General features: G+C 42.0%; 1 protein-coding gene across 1 annotated transcript in view; it reads right to left on the minus strand.

Annotated features, from left to right (window-relative positions):
* Positions 1-23,328, minus strand: part of CNTNAP2 (contactin associated protein 2) — a 2,034,882-nt gene that overhangs the window by 196,115 nt on the left and 1,815,439 nt on the right. The window contains exon 18 of the mRNA XM_038559273.1: positions 12,017-12,253. Within this exon, the coding sequence (XP_038415201.1) occupies positions 12,017-12,253 (237 nt within the window). The remainder of the gene's footprint in view (positions 1-12,016; positions 12,254-23,328) is intronic.

Raw genomic sequence — 23,328 nt, forward strand, 5'->3', positions numbered from 1 at the left:
AGGAAAGAGTAAAAAAAAAAAAAAAAAGTACAGATTCCTTAAAAAAACAACAACAACAACAACATTAGCTTAGAAAAGTGTTGGTGGTGCGAATAGGGTTAATGGAACAGAGATTTGAAAGAATATTTTGGTGCCATGAGGGTCGCAGAGAGTGATTCACAAAGAGCCCTGCATGGGGATCCTACTGTAAGCTACACTTGACCTTCTTACTTGGGGAGTAACACAGGAGTAAAATTTGCCGTGGATGCAGAAAATGGTGAGTCCTTTGTACAAGTCAAAAGGAGGCAAGCTTGCATTAGTCAAATCTGAACATTAGAATATTTAAAATAAAATGTGAGAGAGTTGAAGTTAACAGAGATCTTAGAAAACCCCTTTAAACAAAAGAACAGGGATAGAGTGTTATTTACACATCAACCTCCTGATCCGTCTTTGACAGTGGTCTCTTCATTTATTTATTTTTAAAAGATTTTATTTATTTATTCATGAGGCAGAGAGAGAGAGAGAGAGAGAGAGAGAGAGAGAGGCAGAGACACAGGCAGAGGGAGAAGCAGGCTCCATGCAGGGAACCCGATGTGGGACTCGATCCCGGGTCTCCAGGATCACGCCCTGGGCTGAAGGCAGACGCTAAACCGCTGAGTCACCCAGGGAACCCTACAGTGATCTCTTTAAAGGGGTCTATTTAAAGTAGAAATACAGAAAAGGGGTTTACCATTCATTAGACACATATATCCCTCTCGGGAAGTGGGGGTGAGGGAAAAATCTGAGAGCATGAGAACATGATATTGAAAAATGGAAAAAAACATCCTATTCTCTTTTTAAAGCCTTTTTTTATGAAGAAAAGTTTTAGGTTCACAGCAATGTTGAGAAAAAAGTATCAAAATTCCCATATACCACCTGCCTACCTACTTATATATAGCCTTCCCCACTGTTAACATCCCCCACCAGAGTGGTACATTAATTACAATCAATGAACTCACACCAAGACATCATCATCACCCAAAATCTACAGTTGACATTGGGGTTCACGCTTGGTGTTGTACATTCTATGGGTTTGGGCAAATGTATAATGACATGTGTCCATTATCACAGCATCATGCAGGGTATTTTCACTGCCCTAAAAACCCTCTGTGCTTTGTTTATTCATTACCCATCCCCCCGCCCCCCCCACACAACCCCTGGCAACCACTGATCTTTTTACTGTTTCCATAGTTTTGTCTTTTCTAAAATGTCACGTAACTGGAGTCATACCGTAAGCAGCCTTTTCAGATTGTATTTTTTTCCACTTTGGAATATGCCTTTAAGTTTCTTCTGTGTCTTTTCATAACTTGGTAACTCATTTCTTTTTAATGCTGAATCATATTCCACTATCTGGATGTACCAGTTTATTTGTTCATTTACCTACTGAAGGATATCTTGGTTGCTTCCAGGTTTTGGCAATTATGAATAAAGGTGCTATAAACATCCATGGGCAGGTTTTTGTGTGAGCATCAAGTTTTCAGTTCCTTTGGGTAAATACCTGGGAGCATGATTGGTGGATCTTATGGTAAAAATATGTTTAGTTTTCTAAGAAACCACCAAACTGTCTTCCAAAGCGACTGCACCACTTTGCATTCCTACCAGCGATGAATGAGAATTCCTGTTGCTTCACATCCTCACCAGCATTTGGTGTTGTCAGTGTTCTGGATTTTTGGCCATTCTACTAAATGTCCAGAGGTATCTCGTTTCAATATGGATTTCCCCAATGTATATGATGTGGAGTATCTTTTCATATACTTTATTTGCCATCTGTATATCTTCTTTGTTAAGCTGTTTAGCTCATTTTTACAGTTCCCTATTGATACTAATTAAATGAACCTCAAGCATGAGAAAAATAAAAGCCACTTAAAGATAAATTATTAAATTGATAACTGAATTAAAAACTAAAGAAAGCAAAACCTCACAAAATGTCATTGGCTGGTGGGGCCTAAATGGAAAGAGTTAAAATGACCTGAATCCTAAAATATTTTGTCCAATCACGTTTTGTAACATTAATAGGAAGTTAACATTTCTTATAAATATCAGCCATATTATTTCAGAGACCAAAAATTTTAAATGGAATATTTTTCAAATTCTCTTTTAAATGTTTTAGAATTCTTTAGGTTTTAATAATATATCTTTAAGTGGCTTTTATTTTTTTGTCATGGTTGAGGTTCATGGGGCTTCTTAAATCCTTAGACTGGGGAGTCATTCATGACAAATATCTTTTAAAGCGTCTTCTTCCCTAATCAAGCTCCTGCTCCCAGAATTAGGTGTGGCCTACCACTCTATCAGCCATGCCGATGGGACTTGCAAAGTGGCTTTACCATTAAAACCTTCAGAATGGGTTGGTTGCATTTGTAGGTTTTACTGAGCACTTTCTGTTCCACTTTCCCTGTGTATTTTAGTTGGGTCTTTCACTTCTACTTCATTCCAAGCCTGGTCTCATTCATCTCCATCAGCCCCCTGCTTCCCACATAGCAGGCTTGCAGTAAGTGTTTCTATATTGCACTAAACTTATGCTCAGTGCACGTGAAGAAATTATTAATGATCAAGCTACTTCACACTACCTCAGTCATACAGCACATAGATAAGTAACATTTTAGTACAATAACTCAATCTATTGAGAATCTTTGCCTTATGGAAGTTTAGAAGCCACCTTGTATTTAGTGAGGTCATCACTTGAAAGAGTCAGCTAGAAAATACTGTCAGGCCAAGTTCAGATAATACATTTAAGATGTCAAGCAAGGGATGCCTCAGAGAGCTCAGATGGCCCTAGTAGTGTCCATTTCTTGAGTTTTTGGTCTCAATGGGAGGAAAAACAGTAAAATATCCATTTACCTAAATCAACCATGACTATAATCAAGTACAATTGATAGAGGTATAGATATGTGAATGAGGTCAAATCCAGGCTGATGGAGAAGATGAGTCAATTAAAAGCATTTAACAGGTTAGTTCAACACCCCCCACTATGGGCTTGATCATTTAAGAGAGTAAATTTCCACCAGCCAAAGGATGCCTAGAATGAGTTCAATTGTTAAGGCCAGAGCTGCCCGTTGGAAATAATGAACACACAAAAAGGTTGTGGAGTGGAGAAACTGCCTGTCAGGAACAGATTTTTATGCCCTGCAGATGTGAAGTGCTCAAGGAAAATGTGGGTGTTGGTGAGTGGACCTGCTTGTAGGAGAGCCAAAAACATGAGTGATTTAGAAGCAAAACCCCGTAAACAAACTATTAGATTGGTTCCTCTGAGGTTCATGAAAGAAATGTACAGCGTTTCAGCTGAAATCCTGAAGCTAATACGTAGGAAGTGATAGTTTTGTAAACTTCACATTATTTAGAGTTCTGATTATTGCTGAAGAATGGAGAATAAAAGCATTTGACAACACACACGGAAAAATCAGTTATATCCAAAAAGGTCCCAGGGCATTAGAAAATGGCACAAATCTGAAAAAATGTTATTCATTCAATACCTAAAGCCAAGTCCAAAAACTGTGTTCTCATGAGTCTGTTGGGTATCACAAACTCTGTGTGTCTTCTATCGAGAAATGTCTGTTCATGTCTTCTACCCATTTTTAAATTGGGTTATTTGTTTTTTTGATGGTGAGTTGTAGAAGTTTTTAAATGTATTTTAGGCACTAACCCTGTATTGGACATGTCATTTGCAAATATCTGCTCCCATTCTGTAGGTTGTTTACTTTTGTTGATTGTCGATCTGCCGTCCAGAAGCTTTTTATTTTGATGTAGTCTCAATAGTTTATTTTTGCTTTTATTTCCCTTGCCTCAGGAGACAGATCTACAAAAATGTATGGCTGATGTTAGAGAAATGACTGCCTGCGCTCTCTTAGAGGATTTTTATGGTTTCAGGACCTTTAGGTCCTTAATCCATTTCAAATTTATTTTTGTGCATGGTGTGAGATCATCAGGGAAATGCAAATCAAAACCACAGTGAGATATAACCTTGCACCTGTCAGAATGGCTAACATCAACAACTCAAGAAACAACAAACTGAAAATGGAACTACCTTAATGACCCAGTAATTGCACTACTGGATATTTACCCAAAGAATACGAAAATACTGATTCAAAAGGATATATGCATCCCTATATACAGATATCTCTGTGTACAACCCCCCCCCCACACACACTGGACTATTATTCATCCATAAAAAAGAATGAAATCTTGCCATTTGCAAAAACATGTGTGGAGCTAGAGAGTATTATGCTAAGTGAAGTAAGTCTGTCAGAGAAAGACAAATACCATATGTCTTCACTCATATGTGAAATTTAAGAAACAAAACAAACAAACAAAAGAAAAAACATAAACCAAAAAATAGACTCTTAACTCTAGAGAACAACAGGTGGTTGCCGGGGCGGGGGGCGGGGGGCGAGTGGAGGGGATTAAGAGAATACTTGCCATGATGAGCACTGAGGTACATATAGAAGTGTTGAGTCACTATATTGTACACCTGAAACTAATATAATACTGTATGTCAACTACACTGGAATTAAAAAAAAAACCTAAAAACTGTGTTCTCTATAATGTTTAGTGTTTTAGAAGGGGCTTGCTTTACCCATTGAATTTTAATTTTTGTTATTTTTTAAAAGATTTTATTTATTTATCCATGAGAGACACAGAGAGATGCAGAGAGAGAGGCAGAGACACAAGCAGAGGGAGAAGCAGGCTCCATGCAGGGAGCCCGATATGGGACTCGATCCCAGGTCTTCAGGATAGCCGTGGGCTGAATGTGGCGCTAAACCACTGAGCCACCCGGCTGCCGCCACTGAATTTTTAAGTCCTTTCCTCAGGAGGAGTTAATTGACCAGGTTTTTCTTTATACCTGGGACCCCACAAAGAAACTCAGGTCAGGGGAAATGTTCTTTTACCACCATGAAATTCTGTAATGATGTATCAGCTATCTCTCTAGCTCTGGCCATTTGGAATCAAGTCTAAAGTATTTTCTTTGATCCCTAAGTATTTATAAGGTTTTGTCCATAAGCATTTTTTTTTTTTTACCTTTTTCTTCTTCTTTTTTTCTTAAAACATTTAAGTAGATAATCTTCATATGTTTCCATGGTATTTTTAAGTTGCCTCTTAAGATTTGACGTTTTAAGAAACATAAATACAGAGAAGGGATAGTTTCCTTTCTTGAATAACACATTAAGAGGAAAAGGAAAAAGAATTCTATTCTTGTTCCTTTGGGCCTTCATCCAAACCTACAAAGCCTCCTATTCAAACTGGAAATGAGAAAGAAGCCTATAAAAGTCATCTCTCTCTGCTGGTTTGAAACTCTCCTCAGGCTGGGAGTAAGACTGGGTGGGTAGGCCTGAGAAAACATGGTCCTTGTTCCCAACAGCTTACCCTGGTTCCACACACGGATGAGACTACAGGGTTCATAATTCCAATATTTCTCTTCTTTTTCTCTTCCACTTGTTTATAGTATTTTTTATTAATGAGTCCCTCCCCCCACCTCCTACCCCATATCTTCCAATCTGCTCTAAAAAGACAAGCCATGGATTTACTCAGCTCCCTGTGCCACACCTGGAGTCAGGGAGATGCAGGATTTGTGCTACCTTCAGAGCACTTTGGGCAAAGCCACCTCCTCCCACCCTCGAAGAAACCGTCCTGGAGGAGGCACAATGGAAATCTTCTCTCTTCTAGAGATCTGCCTTGGACTTGTGTCTGAGGTCTCCTTCCAGCAAAATGGAATCTTGAACTCCTTTTGTGCTCTCCTGGTACCAGAAGGGCTTTGTATTGTGAAGAGACGCAGCCATCAGTAAGGTGACCCACACTGGGTCTTGGGAGGGGTGGGTAATTTGCATCAGGAACTGCACAACCAGACATGAGCCCTGGGATGCAGAGATGGTTGCCTCCAATTTCACCTTCCAGAATCTCTGCATATTCTAGTCCATTAGGATTTCGGCGTTGGGCACTACATTTTCACCTTCAGAATACTATTTCTGTGACCATAATCAAGTAGAACTGACATTTTATGACACTACCATTGTTCCTGATGTAGCAAAGCCACAACCCAGGACTCAGAGGTAACTGAAATGATGCCAGTTAGGCTTCTGACATTTGAAGCTTTCAGGGAAGGATTAAAGAATGACACGACTCAAAGTAAAAAACAAAAACATCAACAAAAAAGGAAGCAGTGCTGATGATGAACAGTGACACCTGCCATTGGACTGGTGTGCCAGACTCTCTTTGTGGAATTTCACTCCTACCATTCCATGTGATTCTCATGATGGAATTAAGAAGCGGGTATTTTGGGAGTGCCTGGGTGGCTCAGTCGGATAAGCATCTTGACTGATTTCGGCTCAGGTCATCATCTCAGAGTCATGAAATTGAGCCCCGTATCAGGCTCCATGCTCAGTGGGGAGTCTGCTTGAGATTCTCTCTCTTTCCCCTGCCCCTATCTTGACTTGCGCATGATCTCTGTCTCTCAAATAAGTAAATATTTATAAAAAAGTGAGTATTACATAATTCTGAAGATGAGGCCAAGTGGAGTTAAACAATTTGCTCAAGGTTACAGAACCTGCAAGTGAGGAAGCTGGATTCAAACCTACACACTTGAACCCAAGTCTATCAACCATTTTCTGTGTAGAGATTGAGTTGGCCATGACCAGATTCTTCTACCACATTAATAATACAGATCATAAACTGTTCATCAGTGTCAAGAGACTCGTCGGAGAGTAGGAGACTTCCCTGGCCCATGGCGAGGCCCTGTGTCCTCGAGCGACTTTAATGATGGTGGTGCCATGTGCCATGTGTCCACCACTCAGGTGCTCTGCACAGTTCTGGGACCTTGCTCCCTCTCTTTTGGCCTTTACCTGAGCAACAAACACAATGGATGTTCGAGAAGCAAACAGAATGCCCTAAATTCAGAAAGCGGCCTCCGACTATTTAAAGATACGTATTTTTTCAACTGTAATTTTGGTTTGGCAGATGAACATGAACACTTTTATAGGAAAAAAAGTGCAGATGAGTGAATTAGGGGATATTTTTGTGCTTTGTGATGATAAGTTCCTGCTAAACTCAGTGCAGTGAAGGATCATAATGAAGAAGTGTTTGCAGCAGCCTGGGTGACAGCTAATTCACATCCATTCCTTTCATATACTGTTGATTTCCCTGATTTTGTAGCAATAAGCCACTGGAATGTTTTGAAAATTTCAACACAGTCAGATTCCAACTACACGTTCAAGACTTTCAGGCACATTAGGTATTCGCTGAATGTTTGCTAAAGAAATGAATCAATACATAAATACAGAACACACCTAGATGTTCCAACCCCTCCGCGTAAGGAGTGGGAAAGTCTTTGTTCAGATTTTGTATCCTGAAAAATTTTTCTGATTATTTCTGCATCCAATAAAATTCTGCTATTTTACTGAATTGGAGTAACTAAAGAGCTTTAAGGCAAGGGGTTCTGTTTTCAGTTTTGTATCAGTCTACATGAAGGACCAAGCCTTGGCGAGGAGCAGTACTACCCAGTGGTGAAGACCATGAGTTTTCCATCAGTCTGCCTGCATACAAATCCCAGGCCTCCTACTGACTGGTATGTGAGCACTGGCCAAGTTGCCACACACATTTTATGTCTGTTTCCTGTAAAATGGGAATGATAATAATAGTTACGCAGCCCATAGGGTTGTCATGACAGTAGGACAGTAGGTGACGTTAACACAATTACAGAGCTTAGCACATTGTCCGGCACATGATAAGTCCTCAACCAGCATGTCAGCAGTCTTCACTGTTACCATGCAGGAATTAAGAAGCACTGAAGATTTTTACTAGCACTTGCATTCATTTCCGGTGGCCACCTTTGCAACGTACCACAAATTGAGTGGCTTAAGGCAACAAAAATGTATTCTCTTACAGTTTTGGGGTGGATGTTGAAAACTAAAGTGTTATCAGGGCTACACTTCTTCTGAAAGCCCTAGAGGAGGGTCCCTCTTGGCCTCTTCCAAGTTCTGGTGGCCCAAGCATTCCTTGGCTTATGGTGGCACCACTTCAGTCTCTGTCTCCAGCTTCATGCAGCCTTCTCCTGGTGTGTGACTGTGTGTCTATCTGTGTCCTGGCCTTGTCTTGGAAGGACACTGTCATTGGATTTAGGGTCCATTCTAATCCAGTATGACCTCGCCTTAATTACAACTGCAAAGACCATGTTTCCAAACAGGATCACATTCTAAGGTTCTGGGTGGACATGAATTTGGGGGAGGTGGATACTTATTTAACCATGTTGGCATTTAATTACAAAAATCAAACACACAAACTGTTGTAGCCACTATAGGTCTTAATTTTGCCTCTTGCTTAAAAACACAGAGAAGTTACAGAGAGAGTTTGCTTCTGATTATGTTGCTTATTTCTGCCTAGAAATAAAAATGAGGTGGATAGTTGTAACATTTTCCAGTGTTTTGGGGTTTGTCCAGCTAAGAAGGAATGGGTCCCCAGTGTAGGTCCCCAGTGTAGGTCTCCACTAATCCTGGGAATGACACACCAGACCCATGGCTGAGCCTTCCATGTAGACCAGGGTGGTGCTGTGTTTCTAGATGCTTCCACAGCCTCAGCCAATGGGCTGCCAGGGAATTCTGCTGTGTGATGGAGCTGTATCAGTTGAATTAATCACTACTGGGTGGTGGACTCTGTGAGAAGATGGGCCACGGTGGGCTTCTCTGGACAGAGGACATGACTGGATCTATGGTCTGGCCATAGGTTTCCCAGCTGCCCCTTGTGTTCCTTGAAAAACATGAACTCCCCCAACCAGCATGCCTATCAATGTGCAGGGAGCCCTGGGAGAGCTAATGCCTGAGCTGGCGATCAAACTTCTATAGATTCATTTAAAGAAAGTCCACGGCAGCTTCCTCGATGAGAGGCTAGAGGAAGGCAGAAAGATGTTTCTCGCACATGTAGATTTGCTGACAGGGGATGGTGAGTAAAAGTGCATCCTCTATGAAGCAAAAGAGACTCATCAGGTGGAAACTGTTTGAGTCCAACCCTGTCCTCCTGAGCTTAATGAAGTGGCAGCACATGGTAATTTGATTTACAAATGCAACCATATATTCATTCGAGAGAGAGAAATAGGGAAAGTAGATAAGGAGTGTGTATGGATAGAGACAGAGATGGATGTTGTGACAGAGTGTGCTCCTGGGACGTGGGGGAGACAGATGGAGATGGAGGTGGTGGGGACAGAGAGACAAAGGGGAGAGGGAAAGAGAGAAACAGAGAATTTAAACAGTGTGAGCCATTTGCCATCAACCCTCTGACCACCTAATATCAGGGGAGACCCTGGGTTGATCTGCCACCTTGGGCTACCCCTGGTCCTTGCCTGTCTTAGTGTGCATCTTGCATGTGGCTGAGTGCGACGCAAACATCTCAAGGTTTTTATTTTCATACAACTTGGCCCCAACAAGGCCATCCCTGCTCTAGTGCCCACAGGAAGGATGAAAAATTAGGCTCTGTTAAATGCAGAGAGATGGATTTTTCGAGGCTAATTTAATTTTATGCAATTTTCACCCGAGATGCCACTCCATTCCAGATAGTACAGTCAGGTGGCATACGATCTCTGGTTCATAACTATGTGTTTTCTAAGCAGAAACAGTTGATCCTTGAATGCCAGGGTTAAGAACTCTGCCTCTTAGGACTGTTCTTCCCCGAAAGAGGAACAAATGAGGAAGTTAGAGGTAATGCATAATTGTATAAAGAGAAGAAAATATGCAAAAGAGAAATGAAAGTAAATACTGGGGTTTTAAACTTCCCCTAAAAATAATGGCAGTCAATACTTAGTTGCATTTTTCTCACGGTTTGCTGACCTCATATGTGTATGCATGTGTGCGCACGTGTGTCTGATTTTGTGTGAACATGTAGTCAGGGTGCTCATGGTATAGCATTACTTTACTGCTTTACTCACTTAGTTAAATGCCGTGAACACTTTCCACATCCACAAGCACAGGCCTGGACTATCAAAGGACAACCCATGAAGGATTTTCATGAACTTCTTTGGCAGATGACTGTGGCCACTCTTTTCAGAAGTTGGATTTTTGGGCTGCAGCCCCACTAGGAGGCTATTGTCACAGGAGCTCCTATGCAGTTCAAGTCTCCCTGGGAGAGGAAACCCAAAACAGAGGGGGCACCTGGCTGGAGGCCTCCCAGGGCAGACCCCTGGCCCACGAAAGAGCTTGCAGACGAAGCTTTCCTAGATAGCTTCAGGATTCCTTTCAACCAGAACTACCATCATTCTCCCCAAGTCAAGAGGCGACTTGTGTTGACTCCAAAGGATGCCCATTGAATACTTTCCAAATATGTACTGCAGTTTTTAATTTTAGTTTTGGTAAAGCCACGGGTTGAGTCAAATGTAAACGTGTTACTGGAAACAGATATTAAGAGAATATTTAGGTGGCTTTTGAAATAATGTCAAGGGAAACACACAAGCTTCATTTAACTCTATCTCTCACATCGGCTAGGCTGAAGCGTGTGTACCCCTGCCTTTCTATTTGTGGAATATTGCCTACTAACATGCAAAAGTTTTGTACGTGCCAGTATGGTTAACTTAACTCTCCAAAAATCAGAGGATCATGATTTTCTTTAGATTAGTACTTACGTAGTGGAATCTCTCAGGCATTAGGACTTACTCGATCGCGTTCAGACATCACTTTGGCGATGGGATGACTGCATTAAATTAGCATCAAGTACAATGAGTGGTAATTGCAGGGCTGTCATTTCTACAAGTGCAAAATTAATGTGTCCTGCAAACCCATCCCATTGTGTGCCACAGGAAAATCATGGAACCACGTTGTTCCGAGCAGAAAAATGTCCTGTAATAGCACAGTTAATGTGGTACGGTATTATTCAGCAATGGTATTCCTTTCCATCTCTGTTGTTGTCTCGTGCTCATTCTTCAAAATCTGCCTGACCTCATTTGTATGCTCATACTGCAGCACCACCAGACAGTAGCCTGGATGTACAGAGAATGTTACAGAACAATTCCTCCTTCTGTGTGGCATCTTGTGTGAATAATGCCAGCATAAACCACCCTCCATGTATTCACGAGGGTATGAATAGGCTACTTATGTAAAGCTTGTTATTAAGAGATACACCAACCATTTACAGGAAACTTTACCCAAATACTATACATTCATTTGGAAGGAGAAGAGTGATTTATGTGCATTTGGGTGGTAGCTTAGAGAAGGTACCGCTCGGCCACGCTCCATCCCTCTTGTTTACATGTGGGAAATGAAGCCACACACCAGTTGAGTGCATTTCTTCCAGTCATGCGGGATCACAAGGTGTGTTTTGAATGACAATATGCATATGCATTGGGCTCCCGTAGCCTGCTGATTGGCTTCACAGAATTCATTAGGGATTAAAGGACCCATTCGAGCCTGAAATAATGCACTAATAACAGGTGCTCTAAGCCGACTGATGTGTTATCTCACGATTCCTGCAGTTTGGCTGAGGCTGAGAACCACTCACAGAGGCATCCTGCGTAAGGATAATAATAATAATAATAATAATGATAGTGACAACAACTGGCTGGACAGGTTTCCTTGTGAGTCTGGCTGGAACCACATCTCTCAGCAGCCAGGGGCTGGCGGGGGATGGGGGAGCATCCAGACTGCGGGCTGCCCTGACTCATCATCCACTGCAGGAACCCATCGGTCAACCTGCAAGCCCTCTGACCTGCCCTTGACCTCCCTGAGCTCTGCCATGGACCATGAGGGTGTGATGCAGCTATGTGCTTTGGAAGGTTCTAGCAGCACACAGTCATCTGGCATTTGAGTGAGACTCCACACACACACATGCGGAGCATCTCTCATCTTAAGTGAATGACAGAGATCAGGGGATGATTTAGGAGACTTCCTCCGTAAGGTGGGAGAAGAATCCCGAATACCCTACTCTCAGAATAGAGTGCAGCGTGCACAACAACAACAACAACAAAAATCCCGATGTGGACGACTGAGGCTTCAAAGGAGGTACAAGAACACCACAGAAATGGGCTCTTTCTTACCCTTGTTGCAAAACGTGCCGTCGTAGGCCGTGTGGGAGCAGTCACAGGAGTAGCCGTGGTACTTCTCTAGACACCTGCCGCCGTTCTCACAGTTGGCGCCGTAGCTGGTGCAGTGGCCCGAGCACCCAGACTTGAAGCCGGATGTGACCTTGGCTCTTTCCTCCAGGTCCAGTGTCACCCCGTTCATCCGCAGGGAGCGGATGCAGCCCAGGAAGCCCTGCTGGCCCCCAGCACCACCTGCAAACGACAGAAGGCACGGGACTCAGACGGAGGGACCTCTGCTGCAGCCCCTGTGCTCGTCCATCACCCCCCAGACCGCTGGCGGCAGGTCTGGCAGGGGGCCACTAAGGGCAATCAGCCCTGTCGCTTTGGAGCTGGCCCTGCCTGATAGAGAAGCTCCAAGCTTTCTCCCCTTTGGCCATAATGTCTAACTAAGGGAGGCTGTCTTGGGAGAAGCCATACATTTGCTACAGAAATAAAATGTTTGGAGATCCACAAAAATTATATATGCTGTTTTGGAAGTCTAATCTGGCTTCCTAAAGAAGTTTATAGAAATCTCTATGGTTTTTTTTGTTTGTTTGTTTGTTCTTTAATCCCATGGCATTCACTTCCATAGCATTATCTATGGAAAGAAATATAAAAAAGGCAGAGAAATATGAATATATTAGCATAGTTAACAAGTCAATTAGTTGGAAGGCATAAATCCATTTGAAATGTGACTGCATGTCCTGGTTCTTGTCTTAGGAAACACTTCGCTTTGAAGTTCACAGGAAAGGTTCCCAAGCTTCTCGTCCAGGGTGGTCAGAAGTTGGAATTGATAATTTTACACAAGAGTCAGCCACACCACATTGATTACCAGGTCAGGTTAGATGTCATTGCTTTTTGTCTAAATGCCATGGCAAGACATACAGGACAAAGAGCAAGTTCACTGTGATTTTCGAAGTTACAGAGTTAGGCAGAGGTTCATGAGCATGAAGATTATTAAAATATTCCTAATAAATCTCACAAGAAAGAGTCATTGGAGCATTATATCACAAGTGAATTTAATTCTGTCTGTAATAACCTTGGCTACGATTTTTTTTTAAGGCAGCTGGTAGAGAAGGAGGAACTCAAGTTTATATACATGTCTGCATGTTAGATTAACAAACTTTTCTGGAAATTAAATTAAAATGTGTAGTTTGAATTACCGAAAGAAATATCTACTGGGGATCTAGGAAAAAATGCTGTTAATACAAGTTATTATTTTTTTAAATGCATTTGGCATGCTATGTAGTAGGTACTCCACTGAGTGCCTTCCTTAAATGTTATCACCCGATTCTCACAACAGCCTGGTGAGGCAGGCATCCTCATAATTACCCCCATTGTACAGATGAGGAGGCTGAGGCTCAGGGAAGCTCAGAGGTTTACTCAAGGAGTCATAGCTCCAAAGTGGCAAAGTTGCGTTAGCTCTTATTTTCGAGTGTAGGGTGTCAAACTCTACCCTGTGTTGGCCATTTAATACAGAAGGACTTCAGGGTCAGGGGCCTCATCAATGTACGTGTTTTTCAAGACACAGGTTTGGACGTCTTTAAAGACGGAGGGGTCAATAGGATTGTCAGTGTTTGGGTGAGACTGGTAGCTGGGGATTGATTCTCATCACTTGTTTGGGTACGTTGAGAAAAAGCACAGAATCGAGCAGACTCATAAGACAGGGCTAGTGGATCAAAGGCTTTAGTTGCAGAGATGGATTCATTTGCTTATGTGTGTAAATCCTCAGCTGTGAAATGGCTATCTTTATAAACCCAAGCCTTGCATTCTCTCGTTGAGCAGTACACAGGTTTTGAATGATGATTCTCCGGGGATTGTTATTTATTATCAAACAAAATAATTGCATAGAAGATTAATTGAAGGGAGTCCAATGCCTTTTTGGGTCAAAGCTATGGGATAGTAGATGGCAGAAGCAGCTATTAAAAACAACCACGATGAAGGATTTCCCATTCTGCAATCTGATCCTCAGCTCAGCTTCATACACTTCTTTGCTGATGAGAATTTGGGCCTGTGCTATGATTTGGAAGGATTTCAACCCATTAGTCCACTCTGTGTGTGTTAAAATTTCAATTTGGTGTCTATCGTGTTAGCGAATATGGCTTTTGCTCTTCAATAAGGGCTTTCCAAAGGCCCTTTGTTCAATAAACCCTCAGCCCTTTACATTTTTGTCACTAGTCAATTAAGACAATTATATTCTATTAAAGTACTCTGAAATTTTAAAATCATTGTTTTTTAGATATCTCCCACTTGCTCCTTTTCCCTATTACAAATGCAATCGTTTTTCATCATGGAAACCATAAACACACTGATAAGCAAAATGAAAAAGGGAATCTTTAATGCTATGCAGATATAGCTAGCTTTACTTTCAGCAAACAGCCTTTTCTACTTTTATCTATGAACACACGTATATGTAAAAAAATAAAACAAAAGGAGAAATGGGATCACGACATACACATTGTTTTGAAATTTGCTTTTTGCACTTAAAACAAAAGGAGAAATGGGATCACGATATACACATTGTTTTGAAATTTGCTTTCTGCACTCACTATATCATAAAACATTTTCCCAGCAATAAATGCACAGCTAGAGCATCTTGGTTAACATCTGCAAAGCATCCTGTTCTGTGAATGATCTATCACTAATTTCCCATTCCACTACCATTGGGCTTTTAACTTACTCCGGCTTTCATTTTACCCAGGATTCTAATATAATAAATATCCTTGTAAAAAAAAAAAAAAACTTTGCCACTTTGGTATTTCCTTAGAATTCATTCTTAGAAGTGCAATTGCCGGGTACAAAGGCATATACATTTTAAAAGCATTTGAAATACATTTTCTTTTAAGATTTTGTCAACTTGTATTTCCGTGGTAGGGTATGAGATTCCCACCTTCCTCACACCAATTCAAATAGCCAGAATTCTTTTGAATTTATAGGCTAGAGAGAAAAAAAAGAGTTTTTTTGTTTTAATTTGCATTGCTTCAAACACTGTGAGCTGAATAATTTTTATGTTTTATCCATTCTTAGTTTTTGTTTCTTCATGCCCTTTGCTTTTTGTGGGGAATAGGGGGGATATAGTTCTTACTGACAGATAACAATATTTTGGGCTTTAAGTCTTCATTATAAAAATTTGGCAACTATATCTTCCAGTCTGTGTCTTCAACTTACACGTGGTGTTTCTTTTTCTCTATGAATGTTTATGTAGACACATCCATGTTTCTTACTTGCATGATTTGTGACTTTGATATTAAGCTTGTAAAGTCCAATCTAAAAGTAATATAATAAACCTAATCCAAAATAATAACATCATTCAACTGTATTTTCTTCTAGCACTTTTATGGTTTCACTTTTCTTAACATTATAATCTTTATCTGGAATGTATTTTTTTTTTTAAAGATACAAATCCAAACCACAATGAGATCCCACCTCACACCAGTGAGAATGGGGAACATTAACAAGGCAGGAAACCACAAATGTTGGAGAGGATGTGGAGAAAGGGGAACCCTCCTGCACTGTTGGTGGGAATGTGAACTGGGGCAGCCACTCTGGAAAACTGTGTGGAGGTTCCTCAAAGAGTTAACAATGGATCTGCCCTACGACCCAGTAATTGCACTGCTGGGGATTTACCCCAAAGATACAGATGCAGTGAAATGCCGGGACACCTGCACCCCGATGTTTCTAGCAGCAATGTCCACAATAGCCAAACTGTGGAAGGAGCCTCGGTGTCCATCGACAGATGAATGGATAAAGAAGATGTGGTCTATGTATACAGTGGAATATTCCTCAGCCATTAGAAACGACAAATACCCATCATTTGCTTCGACGTGGATGGAACTGGAGGGTATTATGCTGAGTGAAATAAGTCAATCGGAAAAGGACAAACCTTATATGTCTCATTCATTTGGGGAATATAAAAAATAGTGAAATGGAATAAAGGGGAAAGGAGAAAAAATGAGTGGGAAATATCAGAAAGGGAGACAGAACGTGAGAGACTCCTAACTCTGGGAAACGAACAAGGGGTGGTGGAAGGGGAGGTGGGCGGGGGGTAGGGGTGACTTGTTGACGGTCACTGAGCAGGGCACTTGATGGGATGAGCACTGGGTGTTATTCTATATGTTGGCAAATTGAACACCAATAAAAAATAAATTTTAAAAAAATTTTATTTGTGAGAGAGAGAGAGCACGTGCACCAGTGGAGAGGAGGGGCAGAGGGAGAGGGAGAAGCAGGTCCCCTGCTGAGCAGGGACCACCCTGCCCCCCAGCTCGGCTGGATCCCAGGAACCCGAGATCATGACTTGAGTTGAAGGCAGCTGCTTTACCAACTCAGCCACCCAGTCGCCCCTGAAATTTATTTCATTTTAAAAATAACTTATACTTAATGGGTCTCACTAATAGTTGAGAGTTTGAAGGAGAGATTTTTTAAAAGACTAAGTAAATGTTAATAAGACAAAAAAAAATAGAAGATTTAAAAAGGTCCAATTGACAGAGCAAATCAATCGAGGTTAGATCATATTTTTATCGCATCATTAAGGCAAACAGATATATGTATGTACTTCATTATTTATGTATATAGGCCTCATTCCACAAGGGGTTAGAAAGGGGTAGATTTTTCTGCCTGTCTTTGATTCTTTCTGCTCTCGGTCTTTCTGAAGCTCTACACCTCTCAGTCTTTCTTCCTACCTCCAGGTCTGTATCTCTCTCTTTCATCTCTCTCTCTCTCTCAGCACTGCTGGCTGTTCCAGGTTACTTGTGTGGCTTCCCTCAAGTCACTTCATCTCCCTCAGCATCATGTTTTCCCACCCATATAAAGAGGATTTGAACTAGATTTTGTCTTCAGTTTCTTCCAGCTCTAAATTAGTCTGGTTCATGACGTACAACCTCTCTCCCTGTACGTATGTGTCTCCATCTCTCTATTTCAGTAAATTACTCTCAATTTCTCCAAATTTACTTCTTGCACTGTTGCCTGACCTTCCCCTCAACTCCCGCCCTCCTTTTGTTAATTGACCATAGAATATGACTGTGGTCTAATTTTTATTTGTTGCATTCATTAAATAAAGTTTTGCACTTTTTTTCTTAATTGATAAAGCAGGTAAATGGAATTTCATGTCTCTCTCTGTAAAAGAAAACTAAAGAAATTGTGCCCTTTTCTTACTTAGATGGCCTCTGATTTATTAAATGGGTCAGTGAGCTGGAAAGTACTTTTACTGATTTCGTCGATATGAAGAAAGATCTTTTGTTCTGAAAATGGTCATTATATGCTAAGCAAAAGATGTTAATGCACTAGAACCAGCGATGATTACTTGAGTTCAACTTATGTGCTCTATAGAAATCTTTCTTGGTGACAAATGTCATAAGTTTAAATTGTAGGTCTGCAAGCAAAAATGCTACTTAACCTTTGTTAATTAAAAAATCAACACATTGTCATTGGAGAGAGCCCCCTGCCATGCAAGGGCTTCATGCACATTAGTCAGATCTGTGGTAATTATCCAAGGTGAGATGTGGGTTTAATTTGTAAATCATTTTTCTGTGAAATGCTATTCAAGTATTGCAATTAAAGATTAATTATGGAAAGGCTATATCTACCTATCATGAATAATACAATCACCAAATGCACAGAAGATTGGGGCAAAAGAATCCGGTATTAAATTAAGCAAAACAGATGAAAATAATGATCAAGAGGGACCCTAAAACATACGGTGTCCTCAAACTCAGAGCTTAGTTGTTTTCCAAGGAGCTAAGTGGAATTCGGTAGCACATTTGCCCAGAGAGACTGGCCACTCGTTCACCACAGAGAGGATTCACACCAAAGCTTACGCATGTGAAATCTAATGTGTCCTTTCAGTGATTATTTACTTCCTGTTTCTTATGAGCCAGACCTTGTCTAGATGTTTAGAAGGTCTTCAGAGGGCCTTCAACCTTATAGAGCTTATATTCTTGCAGAGAGGAAGGGAAAAAATAATAATAAACAAAATAAGCAAGCGAAGTCCATCATGGGTTGTAGGTAATGTCCACCATGATAACAAGAAATCAGGCGGACTTAAGTGGGATCAGGAGTGGGAGCAGTGTGGGGCCCGTCATAGGATAGGTCCCACTGAGATAGAAAGAGTATCCAAGAGCATATCTCTGGGAAGAGGGTTTCAGGATAGAGGCAAGTGGGTCCGGCCTGCGGGGGGGGGGGGGGGGGGGGGGGGGGGGGGGGGGGGGAAGCAGATGGGGAAGGGCAGGTGGGAGGAAGCAGGAGTAAGATGGGGAGTTGCTGCAGGGTGCTTAGAAATGCAAAGCCACTGACCAATACATGTGTGGAAAATGCTGGAAAGGCAGGGCTAAAAAGGCAGAGGAGACCTACTTCTTGCTCACAGGTTAATGCAAGTATACTAACAGTTCACTATGGTGCTAGGCACACGGTGACAGGTGAGAGGCAGCAAACAGGGATGAGGAAGGCATGAGCGGTGGTCACAAAGATCTACTTTTGTATATTGGCTTTGCCGCTCACTGCCTGTGAGATCTTCCCAGCTCCTCTTGGGCCTCAGTCTCCTTGTGTGTGAAATTAGCATAACAACGTGCACCTTGCAGGGTCATATTAATAATGGGTGATAATACATCTCTTTGCCGTAATGCTAAGTTAATGGTAGCTGTCATTATTACTATTATTTATTATAAACAAAATTCTACAGAAGTACAGACTTGGAATAAATTAACTATGGCTAAAATGAGTGTACTCATGTACCAGAGGCATACTGAGTGTTCTTGAATGCGTTGTGTTACCCCCAAATTCCTGTGTTGAAGACCAACCCCCGTGTGCCTTTATTTGGAGATCAGGCCCTTAAAGAGGTAACTGAGGTTAAATGAGGTTAGTTAAATTATTAAGTTAAGGGATGCCTGGGTGGTTCAGCAGCTGAGCGTCTGCCTCCGGCTCAGGGTGTGATCCTGGAGTTCTGGGATCAAGTCCCACATCAGGCTCCCTGCAGCGAGTCTGTTTCTCCCTCTGCCTATGTCTCTGCTTCTCTATCTATGTCTCTCATGACTAAATAAATGAAATATTAAGAAAAAAATTTAAATAATTAAATAAAAATAAATGTTGAGGTAAGATAGCTTAAGTCCCTCTTTTTAGCCAAATGACTTGTAGCTGGGCTTAATTAGTATCATAAACCCATTTATTATATCTCTAATAGGCAGGTCATAAGGGTGGGCTCTAATGTAATCTGACTGGTCTTCATAAGAAGAGGAAAAGACACCAGGGATGTATGCACACAGGAAAATGGCCACATGAGCGGTCTACAAGGTGAGGAGAGAGGCCTCAGGAGAATCCAGTTCTGGCCTCTTGATCTGGGACTTCTGGCTTCCAGAACTGTGAGAAGTAGCTTTCTGTTGTTTAAGCCACCCCTCACCCCCGCCGGTCTGTGGAATTTTGTTGTGGCAGCCTGAGCAGGCTTATACAGTGAGTGAAGGGTTGACATCAAGGCTGGTCTGAGACAGGCCTGCCTGAGAGAATGCCCTTTTAACTGCGCCATTGTCTTGGAAGGCATGGGATTAGGCTGGCTGTTTTTTTTCTTTCGTCTGCTATGTGGGACCGCATCCAGATGTGGGGAGCTGTGAGCTGGCAGGAAGGCTCTGAACCTCTGATGGTATTAAAGACTGGTGAGAGAGAACTGTGACTCGTCTGTGTCCAGGTGACCCATCCAGACCTTGGATCTTCTCCAGAGCAGCCATTCCTGGCCTGTACAGGTACCTGCCTGGGTGGGCTGGGCCTCCTAGCTGTAGAGGCTGTACCTGCTGTATCTCCTGTTCTATAGGTTACCATTGTCTCTTAGGTCTTGACTGTCAACTTGAATCCATTAAAAAACAACCCAACCCTGCAGTGCAGTAGAGTTACGTAAAATAAAACCCCATTATTTGGCTGAGAACCTCAGGATGGTGAAGATTTTTCAGTAGTGGAGGGAGTTAAAGGATGTTGGATCACATTATTCAGCGCAGCTGAATGATTGACAAGTATTGATCAGGGATGCCTATGTCAGCTAGATATTAAAGGGCGTATATGAAAAAGCTCTTACATGCTCAGAGATCTGGGGTTTGGAGAATTGCCTTCTCAGATAATGCTCATGAGTGCTCATTCATAACTTCATTCAATGGAATAGATTTTTTTTTAAGGTTCATTATCACTGCATGGATTTTCTTATGTCCTCAGAGCAAAGGACACACAGCATCTGTGAATCCAAACTATTTAAACTAGAAGGAGACTTCAAAATAGAGGCTGAGGGAATACTGGGTTTCTGACAGCACAGAACACTCATATGTGTCACATTTATGTGAATTGCTCTGTGACGGGGATGATGGCAGGAGGTCTGAAGTCATTCTGCAGGCCACGGGGGCAGGGCAAGCATAATAAATTACTAGCTATTTCAAAGCTAGTATTAATTGAATACTAGCTGTACCAGGTGTTGTCCCAAACCTTACATGTTGTAACTCTCAGAGATAATTATTATTATTATCCTCACTTCACAGGTGAAGAAACAGACCAAGAGAGTTGATTTACCCAGTGTCACACTGCTAGTAAGTGGCCACTGGCCATAGTTCCCTCCCAGGCTAGCTGGCTATGAAGCCTGCACTCTCACTCTGGCTGCCATCTTGATTTTTGGGCTTGCATCATTGAGACTCTTCTCCTACATATGATGTGTTCCTAGGCATTGCTGTGCTTAAAATGGAAAATGCTAACAGAATGATTAATGTCTAAGATAAGTCATTCCCCACTTGGCATAATCCTGTCCCTGAAGCCACAAGGATGGCTGTTCAGAGCCAGGAATACGGATGCCCAAACTGATCTCCAGGTCAACAGACAGGGGGCGCTTCTTTGATGCCATTATCGAGATGATATTTTTCTTGGTACAAAAGCTTCACTGCAACTTTCAAATCAAAGCACTCATGGGTTTTAGCCCTGGATGGTGGGTCATCCCCATGGTGGGTGGTTGATCATCCCTGACACCTAGGTGAGACCATGCTCCTTCCGAGGGTGGCTCTTCATGGTGAGTCTCACGGTTCCAAGTCCCTTACAAAAGTGGGGACACAGAGAGAAGACAGTGATAAACCACCGCATCCGAGCCAGTTCCAAACGTTAAAGCATTAATAGTCACTTAGCAGATTTCAACGCAAACTCAGAATTAAAATCCATCAGCTGAGAACTCCATCAAACTATTTCTTTTACAAATATCTGTATGTTATTTTTCTTATTATCTGTCCCTCTGGTGGATACTGCTCATCTTTAGAGCAAAATAAGCGTTTTCTTTCTGTTGATTTAAACATATCCTATGTTCTTTCTCACACACACACACACACACACACACACACACACACACACACGAGGTACCAGGAACCTGACCTGGGCTGATTCACCTCTCTCTTGGTCTTTATTATCTGTCTTCAAGTCTTTTTTATATAACAACCGGATCCCGTCTCTTCCATCCAGAGTCAGGAACTCCCCAGTGCTGCTGCCACTCTCAGACTGCAGACTCAAGCAAGCCTTTGCTGATGCTAGTCCCAGGTCAAGGCTGGATTCATGGATCTGGGAGGGATCAGCATGGCTCTGATCACCAGCCTCGCAGGATGTATTTGCTTCCCAAGGCACCAGGGTGGAGGAAAAAGAAGAGGATCTTGGGGATGGAGAAGGAGGGGAAGAGAGGAGCTCACAGTGAGGCCGAGGACAGAATATGGTGCATTTTGAGGCCAGGCATCCAAGGAGGGCATAGTTATGAATGTTAAGTAATACCAGGAGGTCAAGGAAAACAGGAAAACAGTGAAAGGCTATTTGATCTGATTATTTTGAGACAGACCTTTTGGTGTAGCCTCAAGGGAACGGGTACAGAGAGAACTAAGTTAGCAGGTAAAGCTACACCACTGGCTTAAGACTCGATTACCGCAGAAGCTGGCTGTCCCTGTTTAGGTGGGAGGGAAGCATTTTTAAGGTGTGTGTGGGGGCATGAAACACATGTGGAGGTGGGAATAGGAGGGGGTTGAGGCGAATGGGATCCAGCGGTTCCATGTTCCAAGAGGAGGGTTTTCTCCTTACTCCAACTCTCTATGAGGAGCACAGCTCAGGGCCTGAATCCTAGCTTCTCATGTAAGGTGGACGACACAGGACAATGCATTCTGTAATCTCAAGGGAATGGACAGGAGCTTGTATGGAAGAGTGACAAGGCCTCTGAAGAGACCCAACGCGATAAAGGAAGGACTTCTGTACCAGGAGGGGCAGAGCTGTGGGGAGCAGGCACACAGGACCTGACATCATCGACATCTTAATTATGACATGAGACATGAGACATGAGATGCCTGACATGAGACAGCAGCAAGATTAGCATACTGATTCCCCCCGTGATATTGGAGACATGGGGTGATGACAAACTAGCATGAAGAATTGGTCAAAGATGCTGAGAATTACAAAACCGTAGCTGTTGAAAGAAAGATTTCTGAGGAGGGTTGAAGAACAGACCAGATAGAGCAGAAGAACATTTTAGGGGGTTGAAATATTGGGTCAATGAACCCTTTCCAGAGGCTACAGATTAAAAGAATGAAGGAAGAGATAAGAACTATGGAGGGTAGAAGAGTTGCCATTTGCATAATAACAACTTCATAAGAAGAGAGTAACTTGGAGGAAGGACTGGTTTGAAGAAATAATGACTCAGAATATTCTAGAATGAATGTTAGACTTCAGAATGAAGAGGCTGCTAAAGTACTGAACAGAGTAGATAAGAAAAAAAAGCCACAGCTATACCTACAGCTTTGGTTCTTACCCGAGGCCCCAAACCCCAGAGGTTCATCTACTGGAGTCTGGAGGCTGGGGAATGGGATGGAAGCACCTTTATGTCGAATGTCAATATTTTCACTAGCATCTAAATGAAAGTTAGCATTTTCTTCAATTAGGACTGTAGGGAGAACTGCAGCAGGATTACCAGTATCTGTGTCATTGCTGCTGATACAAAATCATAGAGGTATTCCTATTACATTAGAGTTACAGATTTTTTTTGAAATGTCATTTCAAATCATGGTCAGGATGAAGTTGAAAATAAGGTAGTTATTATTATTATTATTATTTTAAATATTTTATTTATCTACTCATGAGAGACATACATAGAGAGGAAGAGACATAGGCAGAGGGAGAAGCAGGCTCCATGCAGGGAGCCCGATATGGGACTTGATCCCAGGACCCTGGGATCACGATGTGAGCCCAAGGCAGATGTTCAACCACTGAGCCACCCAGGCACCTCAAGATATTTAATAGACCTCATGCCAAGTCTTGTT

This window comes from Canis lupus, chromosome 16, assembly GCF_011100685.1.
Source record: "Canis lupus familiaris isolate Mischka breed German Shepherd chromosome 16, alternate assembly UU_Cfam_GSD_1.0, whole genome shotgun sequence".
Classification (NCBI taxonomy): Eukaryota; Metazoa; Chordata; class Mammalia; order Carnivora; family Canidae; genus Canis; species Canis lupus.